Source organism: Taudactylus pleione, unplaced genomic scaffold, assembly GCF_031769625.1.
Source record: "Taudactylus pleione unplaced genomic scaffold, aTauple2 ptg000442l, whole genome shotgun sequence".
In the NCBI taxonomy this organism is placed as follows: Eukaryota; Metazoa; Chordata; class Amphibia; order Anura; family Myobatrachidae; genus Taudactylus; species Taudactylus pleione.
Window position 1 is genome coordinate 4,007,300 of NW_028284844.1, and position 16,181 is coordinate 4,023,480.

A 16,181-nucleotide genomic window follows, 5' to 3' on the forward strand; every position below is an offset into this window, starting at 1 on the left:
GCCTCTCTTGACTCAAGGGCCTGTGTGTGCCACATCCTGTGCCCATTATAAATACACCAGCGGCTTCGCTGTTATTGCCTTGAGACCTCTGCAGTGGGTAGAGATCATATGATTAACCAGCATCACCCAGTGGGGTGGATGCCGCCGCTGTAACGATGGGGCAGCCACGGGTGACCTCACCGATCTCGCTGGTTGAGGCCCCCTCGGTGTACGTCCTTTATCCATCACTGGTTTCTCCTAGAAGCGACAGTCTGTTGGAAAATATGAAGTGGTTGTCTGTGAGCGTCCAGACTTGTGCTATTTGGTGGGACGATGTTAGTAGCAGTATTACTAATAATAATGATAGTCATGAGGTTTGTTAAAAAAAAATGTGAGCATTCCCCTTTAACATTGTGTATAAAAGACGCTGGTATGGGACTGCGCCTGGCTTCTGTTGTACTAGTAATGTAGATTAAACTTCTTGATGAAGATGTTGTCAATGCTATGCTCTGAGAGGGGGATGCAGTCAGGAAGCCGACGGTGGAAATGCCGACTGCCGGCTTCCCGACTGTCAAATCCCGGCAAGGTAATGACAGGTGTCGAAATCCCGACGCCTGTCATTAGACCTACGCTGGCATACCGAACGAAGGTTAGCCGGGAGCGGACAGCCGCAGGGGTGGGGGGAGGGTTAGGTTTTAGGGTTAGGCACCCCCCTGGGAGGGTTAGGTTTAGGCCAGGGGAAGGGGGTTTAGGGTTAGGCAGCCCCCCGGGAGACTTAGGTTTAGGCTGCGGGGAATGGGGGGTTTAGGCACTTATAGGGTTAGGCACTAGGGAGGGAGGTTAGGGTTAGGCACCCCTAAAGAAGGGTTAGGGGGGAGGAGTAGGGTTAGTAAATGCTTTCCTTTGGAGCTGTCTAGATCTTCACTGCTGCCAGTCTACCGACGTCGGTATTTGAACCGGACATAGGTCCGGTGGTATTTCATACCGATCCCCTGAGAATAACCCTCCTTTTAAGCTTTACACATGGATTAGTCTGAATAATCCCATCTACTTGCTAAAATGGTTTCAGAAAGCACAAGTTAAAAACCCTTCACATAACAAACATTGTCCATGTGCAACCTTAACGTCGCCCGGCCGCGTTTCTGAAAGCCATAGAATTTAATAACGTTTTTTCTGGAAATGTTCTGCCTATAGTAATGAGGTGATATCACTGTTGGATCGGGCTGTTTTTCCTCAGTATAGGGTCCCATAGTCCGGGGGGTTATGATCTCACTCCACTCTGCTGAGAAGGTCGTTCAAGGACACGTGTATTTCCAAGTAAATACTCCTTCTTCCCTGGCGCCCAAGTTCTATGTTAACGAGCTGTGAGATCACACCTTCCAAGTCCTGAATTACAACCACAGCCAATCCGGTATTACGTATATTTTTATAATATGTATTGATAGATATATATAATTTCTTTTAATAGGGAAATTAACATAAAAGCCATTTCAGCTTCTCTCCCACCAAGGAAACATATATATTTTTTTTTTGCTAATGTGGACCTATTCTCCGCTGGTGCCCGGGGTCTTCTGTACAAGCACTTCTAACACAGAACTTGTATTTTCTTTCAATGAAAAAAAAATCTATACATGCAAAAGTTTGGAATCACTAGAAATGTTTTGGGGTTTTTTTTTTGTCAGATGTATTTTTTATCGAGGTAACATTAAATTGACTTGAAATTTGGGTCACCACGTTGACAATGTCATAACTTATTAAGCGATTATTTGCTAGTGCGCATGCGCGAGAAGTCCTCAAAGCCAATACATTACCATGAGTATGTGCAGAGACGCGCTTTTCTCCTATGGGATCGCTGGCATTAGAACTGCCAGCGCAAGACCATGGGCATTCTTGGGAGGTGACCTGAAGTGAATGTTTAGAGCAATTTCAGAAGGAGACCCTGCACAAGCCATAGGCTGGTGCAATGGTGGATTCGATGGTGCGTTGATAGTGGAGTGTTCAGAACCACCGGGGGATACGTTTAAATTGCCGGCGGACGGGATCCTGGACGTCAATATACCAACACCGCAATTCTGAGCATATAAGGATACCGGCATCCCGACCATGCAGGATCCCGAACGTAAGGCTGCGGGTATTACACTTAGCCCAGGGATGGGGAATGTTAGGTCTAGGAACCTCCCCGGGTTGGTTAGAGTTGGGCACCGCCTGGGAAGGGTTAGGGTTACGCTGCGGAAAGGGTGGGTTAGGGTTAGGCACCACTGGGGGGTGGGTTAGGTTTAAGGTGCGGGAAGGGTTAGGCACCACCAGGGGGAGGTTAGGGTTCGGCACCACCAGGGGGGAGGTCTGGGTTCGGCACCACCAAAGGAGGGTTAGGGTTGAGGTGGGGAGGGGGGCGGTTTAGGGTACTTGTCTCTGTCGGGATTCTGCACAGTCGAGATGCTGGTGTCGGTATTTCAACCGCCGGCATCTCATACACCGGGATATCATACCCAACCTGCCATGGGCATTAAAAGTGGGCGTCTCAGGCCTTGCACTGTCTGGTGCACACTAGTGCACAAGTGGAAGGCTGAAAGTAGCATTTGCATTTTATCGCTGCTCAACTGCGCAAAAAGTCGCAGCCACATATGCTTTAGTGCCCACCTCTGAAGCAGGCCCCCAGCGTTCCATGACTTCTGTAGCTTTTCCCAGAGGATTGTAGAGCATTCTCCTTGGCCTTACAGTCAAGCTCATACTGCAAGGTTTGGGATCTGGCGTATGTATCATACAGGTCATCAAACGCCGTACTCCGGCTCCCTGCCTCTTCACCAAAGCGTTTTGGCATCGCTTAGAAGCATCCTTGCCAGCATTTGGCGCCATCATGGCTCTGCCACCCACTGCGCAGAACCTCAAATCAGTTAACAGGGTCACAGTGACACGAGTTGCCAATGATTGCCCCAAAGCCCCCCACCCGGAACATTGTCCTGCCATGTGCTGAAATTTGCACCAATTACATGGGATGGCATGATATTGTAAAGTACAGCGGAAACCCTTCTGGGTCATTATTCCCACCTAACGAGCACCAGCCCATCCCCATTCCATTCACAATGTGTGGCCAAAGGCATCGGGCGGTCTCCCAGCATCCTTTCATTTGCTCTACGCCTCACTTGTGTTCTCCTCTTCCAGTCAAACACTTCAGACTTGAGGGTAAATATAATAGTCTGCTCAATGCAGACATAGCGACTTCCCTCCGAGTCTACCCAATGTTTTAAAGGGGCAATCATTTAAAAAGGCAAAACCAGGTTGGCTTTGCCTTTTTAAATGATTGCCCTTTTAAAACATGAGGCAGACTTGCCGGGAACTCGCTGATGCCTGCAACGTGTAGGTTACTATATTTACCCCTATAGGTGCCCATCCACTAGTAGATCAGGGAAAGATGGTACAATTACAACATCGTAATCGTACCGTCGTTCCCCTACAGGGTGCAGTGCCTACACTGAACGATTGATCGTTCAGTGTAGGCACGCCAATCATCCCTGAACATGGCCAATCTGTCGTTATCGGCAGATTGGCCTGCATGTTCGGCCGATGATTGATGTCGGAAACGATCAGCGGGAGCGCGCATCACTGGTCATTTCTGATATTTGGATGCACGATTTGCGGCCGATTACTGAGCGATTGCACGATTACGATGTCATAATCGTGCAATTGTACAGTGTAATCGGCTAGTGGATGGGCACCTTTAGTATTATCCATCCACAAGCTCTCTTCCAGTCACCCACCGTCCAAAGTCTGTGTTCTTTTGCCCATTTTTAACCTCTGTCTCCTATTTGCCAGTTTCAATTATGCCTGGTTTTTGGCCTGCACTAATTATTTATTTATTAACAGTTTCTTATATAGCGCAGCAAATTCCGTTGCGCGTTACAATTTGAATCAAGATTAATATTATACTGGGTAAAAGACATACATACATGACATACATAAGGGTAAGAGGGCCCTGCTCACAAGCTTACAATCTAAAGGGAAATAGGTGTTGATACACAAGGAAAGGTGCTACATATTGCAAATTGGTCCAGCCCAATTGCAGATATTCTTGGTGGGCTGTATAATCCAATCACACTGGAAAGTTGGCCTAGGGTTAGGAGGATGTTCAATTGAAGAAAGAGAAGATGTGATAGGTGTTTACTATAAGAAGAGAGTTAGATAGGGAGCTATAAAAGGTTAGGTGGGCGGTCCTGGAATCTGATAAGCTTGTCTAAAGAGGTGAGTTCTCAGAGAACGCTTGAATGTTTGGAAACTAGTGGAAAGTCTTATTGTGCGTGGGAGGGCATTCCACAGGGTGGGTGCAGCCCGAAAAAAGTCCTGTAACCGTGCATGGGAACAAGTAATGCGCAGGGATGACAGACGCAGATCTTGTGCAGAACGGAGATGTCGGGTTGGAAGATATTTTGAGATAAGTGAAGAGATGTATGTTGGTGTGGTTTGGTTAATAGCTTTATGTGTGAGTGTAAGTATTTTAAATTGAATACGGTAGAAGACCGGCAGCCAATGGAGGGACTGACAGAGTGGATCAGCAGACACTGAACGTTTGGTGAGAAAGATCAACCTCGCAGCTGCATTCAAAATGGATTGTAGTGGGGAGAGCCTGTTTTTGGGAAGACCAATAAGAAGACTATTGCAATAGTCAATGCAGGACTACTTCCTTAATTATTCCTAATTAAGGAAGTAGTCAACCCAGGACCTGTATGACGACTCTGATGTAGTCATACTCTTGCCCAGTTGTGCAAATGGATGTTCCACTCATTTTTTCTACACTGGTTAGATCCAGTTTGCCCTTTTTTTGAAGACCGCAGTGGGCACGTCTGTGTGAAATCTTCAGTTTCTTGGCAATCTGAAACTATAGACCAGAGGTTCCCAAACACGGTCCTCAAGGCACCCCAACAGTTCAGGTTTTAGAGCTATCCATGGTTGAGCACAGGTGGTTAAATCAAATTGACTGAGGTACTAATTGAGTCACCTGTGGTTAAGCATGGATATCCTTAAAACCTGGCTGTTAAGCTGGCCACACACTAGAACAACTTACATCCAACCAGCCAACTTGTTGATTGGTTGGAATGAAAATCTGGTAAGGAATGGGAGTAAACGATGATCTGCAATTTGCTCCTAAATGCCAGAAAACAGATGAAAATGGTCGTTCAGACAAGTTTGTTAAATGTTTGATCTAAACTATTTGTTCATACAACAGTTTTGGTCCATTTTTTAGCGTCTGGGAGCAAATTGCTGATTTCATTCCTTACCAGATTTTCATTCCAACCAATCTACTAGTTGGCTGGTTGGACAGATAATCTTTAGATGTGTGACCAGCTTTAGGGTGCCTTAGGACCGAGGTTTGGAACCTCTCCAACAGACTGGCCTGTTTCCTGGTAATTGGAGTAATGACTGCTGAATTGGGGCTTTGCAGTCATATGTGAATAATAAAATTTAAATAAGTAGTTTACAACATTAGTAATATTATAACTCTATGTTTAAATCTTTGTAATGTTACCTTGCTAATGAAAAAATAACTGTACTTTTGAGACCCCAGTGATTCTAACCTTTGGCACACAAGCTTGTAGCTAGGCACACACAGTACAGTTATTGGGCAATTTTTGGCAATAATCGTTTGAGTGGGCCGTTTTCTTGTGTAGCGTGCAGGCATGAGAGTCTCGCCGATAAAACGGGCAAAAAACTATTACAAACGCCTTCGATTATCGAATCGGCCAAAAGGTCCCAAAAATGTAATTAAATTGTATAGTGTGTAGCACAGATTTCGGGACCTTACACTTGTATAAAAATTGTGCCGATTGTTGATTGGACCGTAAAGCTAGCTTGTGTAATGTTCACACCGCATGCCTTCATCGGGATGTATTTATGTGACCGGTGGCCACGATGCCGCCGGTCTAAATCCCGACAATCGACGTAAGATAGGCATGAAAATACCGACGCCGATCTTAATCCCGACGCCAGAACACAGAAGGACGGCTGTACGAACGAGGAAAGTCCAGGGCGCCCTTACTGTTAGCCGCTCGGGGGGGACGGGGAAGAGAGTGTTAGGTTTAGGCAGTGTAGCGGGATTAGGGTTAGGTTTTGGGGGGGGGGGGGCTGGTTAGGGTTAGGCACCTCTAGGGGTGAGGGTTAGGGTTAGGCACCCCTAGGGGAGAGGGTTAGGCACCACTGTGGGGGGGGGGGGTTAGGTTTAGGTTTAGGCACGAAGGGGGAGACTTAGGTTTAGGCACTAAAGGTCGGTTATGGTGCGGGGTGGGGAGGGTTAGGCTACAAGAAGGGAGGGTTATGGTTAGGGGGAGAATGGGGGAGGGAAAGTATACTTGCTCGACCTGTCGGGATACCAACCATCAGTATGCCGCTGTCGGTATTTTGACAGGAGGCGTTCCAACAGACGGCATTACATACCCATTCCGCCTTCATCCCTTGTTACATACCTCCCCTCAGTATTTTACTGTGTCGCTGCTTTTTGTTTTCACCAGTTACGCTCCATTTAATGTGATGGCGTAACTGTTACCATGTCCTTGTAACAAATCCCAGTCTGTCCTGTACTGGAGGCTGTCTTCCTTCTACATCGCCACATGGCTGTCTCCCACCTCCTCGGTTATACCCGATATATAATAATAATCCACCTCCATCATTTTTATTTCTCATTGGCCTGTTTTCGTTTTGAAGATTCTAGCACTTATTTTGCATACATTAACATTTTTAGTGACCCTTTTTATATTTATGCATTCAGTATAATTCTAAGAACTTTAATTCTGTAAATGAAAGCTCCGTGTTCACCAGTCCCATTTATAAGATCATGTGAACTCTGGCACAAGCACTGCAGACTAGAGACAAGCGGAGAAACCAATGTAATCGGATTATTTTCCCATCCTCCCAGGAATGCTGAAGTTTTGCACGGTCGGTTTCTGCGGCATCGGAAGTCTCATTGACTTTATCCTGATCTCCATACAGGTGAGTTCCCTGCACAGTGCAGTAAGAATGACATTGTTTTGGTGCATTGAGCTTGTCGATTTAATGCAAATATCCCCGAGAAGTAGGATGAACACCAAAGTGATTTGTTATATTAAGTGTAAGTTACTTTAATAGATTGCTGTCACAGCTCCGGTGTCTGGATAACCCTATGCTTGTAAGTAATCCTTACAATAGAAAATCCTCTACGTGATGTGGTCTCAGCGTATTTCAAGGTTATCTGTCCGTCATACTATAAAAGTGATCTTCATTCATATGAATTATGTCCCTCCCCTACAGCCATGCTACTTCGCCGACTGAATAAAAATTAATTTGACAGGTCTGCGGCTCCGTCCTCTCCTTTGTACTACAATTCACGGGCACTCCTGTGAATACGGCCCTTCTTTTAACTAATAGTGCCCCCTTACCCCACAATAAAATGTAAGCAAAAAAAATATAAAATACAAAAGAAATACCTATGAAAATATAATAATTATAAATATGATAAAGTATTTCAACACCCTAGGGCAGGGGTTCCCAACCACGGTCCTCAAGGCACACTAACAGTCCAGGTTTTAAGGATAGCCCTACTTGAGCACAGGTGACTTAATTAATACCTCAGTTATTTTGATTTAACCATCTGTGCTCAAGCATGGATATCACTAAAACCAGGACTGTTAGTGTGCCTTGAGGACCGAGGTTGGGAATCACTGCCCTAGGGTCAAGGATAACATGGTGCGAGTTGGCAAAAGTTTTGTTTTATCGGCTAATTTGGAGCAAGATTTAAAGCGGCGATAGTCTTATTTATTTATTTTTTTAAAGGTAAAAACGAACATGGCTTTTGCCTTTAAGAACAATATTACCGTTTTAAATGCTGCTGCAAAATTGCCTAAAACCTGGCACTCTTGCATTTGATTATTGCCATTCCCGATCTCCCGTCACTTTGGACCTGAGATCGGACGTGATAGAACTATTTCATTTCCCCCTATATATAATGCCAGTGGAGCAAGCAGAAGTATGTAAACAATGTAACTCTTGGAGCTTGGAGTACCAGCGGCTTAGCATGCTGTGGGTCACTTCTGCCAATGAGCCCAAGGCACATAAGACCTGAGTTTTGACCTGCAAAATTCCAGAAGACCACAGGAAGGGACACCTGAATGTAAAACCTACATGGCTTATTTGGAACTGTCCAGTATAGGAGCCATTCACAGTTGTAAATGTCATTTTTTTTTTTTTTTTATTGTTGTTGTTCCCAAAGCAAATCCTTATCTGTCCCTAAACCATGGAAATGGGTCTGATTTGATGTTTAAGTCACTTTCTGTCTTGATGGGGTTAATGAGGCGTTAATTCTCCTGAAACCACAGATCGGTTAAGGTGGAAACACCGGTGTAGATCTAATTGTGTAATGTGTATAGTATAGGTATATTGGCCTTCATGAACACTAGTATTTTGTGTCAACATTCATAATATCGGCATGAGAATGACAACATAGCCGTAATGTTGACTTTGACCACGTCGACATTCATCATGTCGAAACTAAATGTCGACATGATTAGAATGTCGACAAAAGATTACCAGTGGTGACTTACCTGGTACTGCGAGAGATATCTTGACAACTTCTGGAGGGTCCAGCAGCGCTTCCAGCAGTGGGTATTGCCACCCCTAACCTTTCCCCTAGTGCCTAACCCTAACCCTCCCCTACTGTAGCCTAATCATAACACCTTACACTGCTGCAGCCCAAAATGAACCCTCCCCCTAGTGCCTAACCCTAACCCTCTCCTCCCACAGCCTAATCCTAACACTCTCCTCAACCTGACCTCCCCTACTATAGTCTAACCCTCCCCCTAGTCACTAGTGCCTAACCCTCCATTGTCGCAGCCGAACCCTAACCCTCCCCTCCCGTAGCCTAACCCTTGGCTTCTGCAGCCTATCTGTCTCCCTTCCGGTCCGTGCAGGATGTCGACATTTCACACATCGATATTGTGGACATGTCAACAATCTGCAAATGCCGACATATTCAGTGTCGACATTGTAAATAATGACATTATGACCGCATCCTCTCGCGGTTGCACAGTGACCGAGTGACTTTTCAGAAAGTTCTCCTCCTTTTGGTTTTGTGCCTGTGTACGGTAATATCTAAACATTTTAAAAGACACGTGCCGCAGTCAGCATCCTGATGAGACTTTCTGGCCATTGTGGCTAGGAGTAGCCTTTATACGAACAAAAATCTAAATAACTGGCACAGATACTGTATATATTCCAACACCTTGACGGGTCATTCAGATATACTGTATAATATCTGTGTTCTCATCCGTTAGCTGAGCATTGCAGTGCCCTTCAGCAGGATTAGTAACAGAACGTCACCTGTTTGTAGGATAATACCCACCGCCATATATATATATATATCCTTGTAGAGGTTACCAACAGCTGTTTTATATACCCTAACCCGTGTCTTATATGTAGCGTTCCTTTTCATGTGTGATCTTTGCCTTTCAGCTTTGAACAATATGCTTTAGTTGCTGGAAATGGATAAAGTATTCAAGTATTTTTGCAGCTGCATGTTATAGGTGTACAAATTAGATGTATTTAACGTGGACCAGTCACATACAATCAGTAGGGCAGCCATTTTGTAGACTGAACCATTATAAACTGCAGGTTATTGTGCTTTTATTGAGGTTAGTAAGATGCTGGTGAATTTGTGTTTACCCCCACAACATGGCTGCCTCCACTGTGAGTATGACAGGTCCAGTTTATTAAATCCTAGGTGGTCAAAATAGTCTGCCCTAATGCAGGCCGGGACTAGAAGGATGAAGAAATGTCTCATTAACATCCCTGTTCATGTGTGGTACTAATCGTGCCCTGGACAGTGTAAAAAAAAAACAGGTGTGAAGCTTCTTTCATGAAGACTTCCAGGTCAACACGGAGTATATGGAATATGTTACCTCATTTGTCACAATATACTGTGGGTTTACCGTAACTAAAAAGTCTATCTGCGCAATTGCAGTTTTCGCAGTGTCGTCCATTAAAATCAGTAAAATATATAGGAAATAAACAATAATTTATAATAGACTCAGAACACAGTGCAAGAAATGTGTAGTCTGTGAGATGGCGGACTATACATTATCTAATCCACTATGAAAGGAGCTTTGTGTTGCACTGATGCATCCTATGGACACTTTGGTCATCTTCCCCAGCTGTTTCGCTGCTCTTATTTTATTTTTGTTAAATGTCATAATTTTGCAATGCAAATTCCAGCATGAAAATCCGCAGATATGTCTGTGGTGTAATTCTTTATCGTCGCGTCTGCTCAGTTAGACGGGCATTGAACTTCCTGGAGAATTACTGAGCACTACAAAGTCTTATCAGTAAACCGAAAATGTATTCATGTCATGTATTTACAGTCATCGTTTCACAACCAGACCCCAAGTATGGTCACAGGGAACCCGAAAATATTTGTCTGGTCCCCCTGACTTTCAGATACAGTGCAGGCTGCAAAATGCCTCTTTTGGAATCACCGGTCAGTGGAACCCTGATAGTTGTGGTTCCTAGATGAAACAACCGGTCCTGATGGCTAATATAGGAAACAGAGCCAATCCTGATAGTCATTCACAATTGTTTACATCAAAGTTTACACACATTGACAGAACTTGATTTGGTTTGTCTTTTATAGTTATATTTACTTGAATAGACTTAAAAACAGGAAGCCTGCTCTACATAGGAAAGAAAACCTCCCCCAAATCAGAATTTTAACTGAAGTATCGTCTGTTGAGCTCCTGAAATTTACGTATGTATTTGTGAGTGGGGTTAATAGTCTTTTCATACAATCTATCTTATATGTTAAGTTTAACGGCCCTTTTAAAATAATAATGCTAGGGAAGTGGAAAATGTGATATTGTATTGTTATAAGGAATAAAAAAAACTGGCAGAAGTTAATGTCTATGTAATTTAAATTAACATAAATATTGCCTCTGAAATTGTGCCTTTTGGGCCACGATCCCAGAACTCCGTTCCAAGACGTAGAGAAAGTGCTCCTGCACAAACCTCACAAGGAAGCCCCAACGGCAGAGATTTAGTTTCACTAAGGAGATAATAGCAGGTTCCAGGACTCTGCATTAATTGTGTGTTAAATAAGATGGTTATGCTGGCATTTAAATGTATTCCTGTGGTCAGAAGCCAAATTCTCTGTAGAGCGTCCAAGAGTGGCGCATACAGTCGTGTTTGTCTACACTACAGAGTGCTGGGAATAGTCTGGGCCACACAGATTCTATAGAAAAATAGGGATTAACCTTTCCCACTCCAGAGCCCTGTCACATGATAGCCATCTTCTGTGACACTACCCTTGTCAGCGTTTAGTTAGCTACTGACCTGCTGGCAAAGCATCATGGGAGAGGAAATTCAAGAGAGGATCGAATAGAAGTGGAAGTGCCAAGCATTAACTTTGTTGTGAATCTTCCTTAAAGGAATTCCAGTTTCTGCCCCACGGCCACAAATTACCATTATGCTGATTTTTTTTTTTTTTCTCTCTCACTTTCTGTCTCTTAAAGATTGTCGGACCATCTGATGGATCCAGCTACATCATTGACTATTATGGAGCTAGGCTTGTCCATCTGAGCATCAATAACGAGACATTCAGAGAGTCGCAGTTATACCCATAATCTGCCGGTAAGTTCACTTTCATGCGAGGAGGGTAGTTGACAGCAGAATTAAATGGCCATTGCGGCCATTGATCAGCCTATTTGATGACACGTACTCCATAAACAGGGCCGGCCCTACTTGCAGCATAAAATGTCTCTTTTAAAACTGGGCAACAGCAGTATGTGTATAAAAATATGTCAACTATATAAATATATTTACTAAAGATAATGAAATAAAAGACTGATGGGAATTAATACACTAATTCAAAAAAGTTTTTGTTTAGATGTTTTCTAATAGAATGTTTCAAACAGTGACTTCTAGATCACTGTTTTCAAATGGTTTCCGTAGGACCAATGGGCGTACATGACCTACTACCACTACGTCATTTTTGTGACATCACTCCCTACTCAAACAGTGTAGTCAACCATTTATGGGTCAAGTGTTTTTCTATGGTAACCATTTGCAAACATCGAAGGAGTAGGTACAGTTAGATACACTCAATTAGAGACTGTACCTAACCAGTGAGTTTCCCATTATATTATAGCTTGTAAAAAATGTTCTATTATTTTTGTAAAAGTGGACGTTTAGGCAAAACACCAGCAAATATGAGACAAACGTCATATAAAATGTTTGTATGATTGTTTTAAAGATATTGTTGAGTTTTAATGTTTTGCTCGGAATTTCAGAAATGTCCTTAATCTGAAGATCACTTTTTCACAGAAGGATGCGGAAAACGTTTGTTTTGGTATCAAACACCGGTTTCCTCGAGATGGGTCCGATGGCATTGCTGGGGGAAAAAAAAGGAAAAATACAAAAACTGTCAAGTTTTTCAAGGAGTGAGCACTAAATGAAAAGTTTTCCAAGAAATGACCAAAGTCCCAGTCAGTTTTTCCTTTCTGCCAGCACCGACATAAGTTGGTTTAGCTAAACAGAATGTTTTTGTGCATTGGGTGGCAGGGGCTTGTACAGTAATATTTATTTTTCCATATAATTGTAATTTATTTTTGTTTTTTGTTTGTTTATTTTTAATTCACTCCCACCTGGACTCCACAGCAGTCTACCATTGTTTTTTCGACTGGGCATCAATACAATTGTTTGAACGGATTGCCTGTCTCTTCCAACGCCACTAACCTTGGCCGAGCCAAACGCATAAAGCAGTGTTCTGAGAAGTAAATATAGTTCTTTTTGTGCTTACAAGACTCAGAACAGAACATTGCTTTTAATCTATCATAGTGTTATCAGTATCTGCCAAGAGCCACGACTCTGAAACATAAGGAATGAATTAGGTTTTGGACTATTTGTGTTACTGCAGCTAAATTATTTTCCACCATTAGATTTCAAGAGAACATTGTATTGATCCAGAACGTGCAAGAATTGTTTTGCAGCTCTGAAATATGTATACAGACGGTCACCTGTAACTTTCCTTCCCCTTTACGCTCTGTTATTTAGTACCAATAGTCTGCGACTGGTGCCCGCTGTCAGTTTGGGTTGGGCGAGAACTCTCATCAACAGATTGTAATTCCTGGAATCCTGGCACGTTTCTTTGTGTTGTACATACTAATGTGAATGTTATGGTGCATACACACGGTCAGATTTTTCCTTCAGATCTGAACGATAACGATTTAAAAATCGTTCATTCGTTCATATCTGAAGGAAAATCTGACATATCTGACATGTCTGAACGATGAACGATGCGCGTTCCCGATGGTCAGATAACGATATCTGACATCTGATGTGTTTGCAGTCAGACTTGGACGATTCCATTCATTTTAATGAAGTCAAAAATCGTTCAAATCGTTGGTAAAATCGTTCAAATCGTTCATCTGACAAATCTGACCGTGTGCATGCTCCATTATGTGTCAACTTTTTTTTTTTAATATACAATAAATATTTCTACACTGTGGGATGTCAGTAAAATGTCCTGTTAACACCAATGAGGGCTGAGAGTATAAAAAAAATGCAGTCTGGTATAGTTCCGTTGCACATTTTCCAATAGAATGCCATTGTTTTTGTCTACGCCCCATAATCCACATACCGCTTCTTGACACAAGTTGTCGTCTTGTGTGGTTATATTGTTACCATGCAGTGACTTTAGAGGTTGGCCTTTCTGCAGCACGTGTGCCAGGGTAAGTGGTATGCAAGCACTGGCACCACAAGGCTACACTTGTGGGGTCTCTCCCTCTCCTACTTGATGCACTGCGCCCCCCCCCCCCCCACACACACACACACACACACCCCATCTTCCACCTCCTTCCCTCACAGAGGGGCCTATATGGAGCACTATACCCTCCCAAAACCAAAGAATCTAAACGTGGCCTGCATAACCAACAAAGCCTTTGCCATCTGGTGGGTGAACCCTGCCACAGTTCGTCCTGCTAACAAGTCAGGTGACAGTTCAAATTCGGAAGCAGGTCTTCATCTCCAGACTACACGCAACCTACCTGGAGCAAACTAGCTTCCAAAAAGGAAGCCACTTACATTTTTAGCATCCATCTATTAATTTTGTGTTTTGTATGTGATTTATATCATGGCGGCAATTCAGAAACTTTTTTTGGTTTATAATTAAGAACGTCTGTCACTCAAAGAGGAGAACGTTGCCTAACCCTATGCCAGGATCTACTTATTATTATTACCAGTTATTTATATAGCGCACACATATTCCGCAACGCTTTACAGAGAATATTTGGTCATTCACATCGGTCCCTGCACTAGTGGAGCTTACAATCTATATTCTCTATCATATGCGCACACAATTACACACTAGAGTTAATTTGTGTTAGGAGCCAATTAACCTACCAGTATATTTTTGGAGTGTGGGAGGAAACCGGAGTACCAGGAGGAAACCCACACAAGCACAGGGAGAATATACAAACTCCACACAGGTAGGCCGTGGTGGGAATCGAACCCATGACCTCAGTGATGTGAGGCAGTAATGCTAACCATTACACCATCTGTGCTGCCTATGTGTCATTTACTGCTTCTAGGTATAAAGGAAATGACCTCGGGCAAATGATAAATCACTAGACTGACCAGTGAGATCAGAGGACGCAGTGCACTTGTTATGTAAGATCAGTTGTATTCTATCTGTTTCCGCACATTCACATAATTTGTTCTAGCGCGATACGTTGTGACATTGCACTGTAAATATTTTTTTATTATTATTGGTTAAATCATAATCGGCTTTCTCCTTCATCCACTAGGGGACACTGGAGTTCAAGACAGTGGGGTATAGACGGTGGTAGAGCAGAGCCTGGCACTTTAAATAATCTAGACGTGTGACTGGCTCCTCCCCCTCTATGCCCGATCAGCCCCAGTTCTTAGTATATGCCCGAGAGAGCCGGTCGCACATCAGGCTGTCTCCAGCCTTTCTCATATAATTAGATTTTTAGCTATTATTACAAGCACTGAGGACAGACAGACTGCTTACTGTGGCAGTTTGCCTGCTTTGTGGGAGCCGCCGGGAAGGGCACCACACGGTTACTGCAGCCTGTGTCCGGTGACCCTAAGGAGGGGCACACATACTGGAGTCATCCGACCCTGCGAGGACCCGCCACTGACACCGGCATGTGTCCGGGTTCCACGCCGCCCCCTCAGCCCAGCATCCCGGCCGCAGCAGTCCGTAAGGTTGGCCACTGCTCCTGATTAGCAGGAGCAGTGGACGTTAGCTGGGCTCAGTGACATGCCGCTAGCGGTCACTGTTGATGCCTGCCATTTCAGCGGTGCCATTTGTAACTGAGCTTCTGTGGCTCAGCGTTAAGGCGGGCTCTGCAGCAAGGTCAGGCCGCAGTCCGGGTCCTCCTCCCCAGATGGGGAACAGAAAGTGTAGCTGCGGTAGGCGCGCTAAATGTGCAAGCTAATAATTGTAGCCGCGCTGGAGCTTGTAATGTAGAAGCTCCTGCGACGGCATTGACGGGGGCACTTGGACACCGCTTCAGCGCACTAACAGAGCCGCTCAGTGGCTGTCTGTAATCACCGCGACAGTGCTTACAAAGAACACCGGCGCCGGGTTGATCTCCCGCGCGCCCGTTATACGCCGCTACAGCGCGCCTGTCTGTACCAGCATTGTCCCTCCTCTTGTTACAGGAGGAGACGCTGCACCGCTGATTACAGAACCACGGCTCCCCTAACCAGGTCTCTGGTTAGGGGAGTGGTGCGATGATAGTGGGAGAGTCTCCATTGCACCGCACACCCTCTTGCCCTGTATTCCACAGTACAGCCTATGCCCCAGGCAGCAAGTGCAAAGAATCATCTTAAGCACCGCGCGGGGGCCCGCCATTCTCCATAACAGGAGCGCTGCGTCTGCCTTTTCAGAAGGCAAGCTAGTATACGCAGCTGAGGCACAGTCAAAGCTACAGCAGACCTGCTGGACATAGAGCAGCGCGGTTCTGCTATCATTGCGCTATAACACAGATAATGGTTGGCATGACTGCCTTTCAGCGCCGACGTTGTGGGCTCAGGTCCCACCGCGGCCCTTGCCGTGTGGAGTTTGTGTGTACTCCCTGTGCTTGCAGCACTGCCTTAGCTATTAGCAGCTCTCATCTAAACTCAGGAGGAGACGCTGCATCCCGCAGCTCCTGGCGGGGCTGAGCAGG

The 16,181-nt window shown here is 44.5% G+C and overlaps 1 protein-coding gene across 3 annotated transcripts in view; it reads left to right on the forward strand.

Annotated features, from left to right (window-relative positions):
• TM2D1 (TM2 domain containing 1) overlaps positions 1-13,490 on the forward strand; it is a 34,435-nt gene extending 20,945 nt beyond the window's left edge. The window contains exons 5-7 of one of the 3 annotated variants that reach the window (XM_088447823.1): positions 6,884-6,957; positions 11,499-11,616; positions 12,276-13,490. In XM_088447823.1, the coding sequence (XP_088303949.1) occupies positions 6,884-6,957; positions 11,499-11,609 (185 nt within the window). In that variant the 3' untranslated portion in view covers positions 11,610-11,616; positions 12,276-13,490. The remainder of the gene's footprint in view (positions 1-6,883; positions 6,958-11,498; positions 11,617-12,275) is intronic. The other 2 variants (XM_088447824.1, XM_088447825.1) reach the window with 2 other exon arrangements.
• The last annotated feature ends 2,691 nt before the right edge of the window (positions 13,491-16,181 follow it).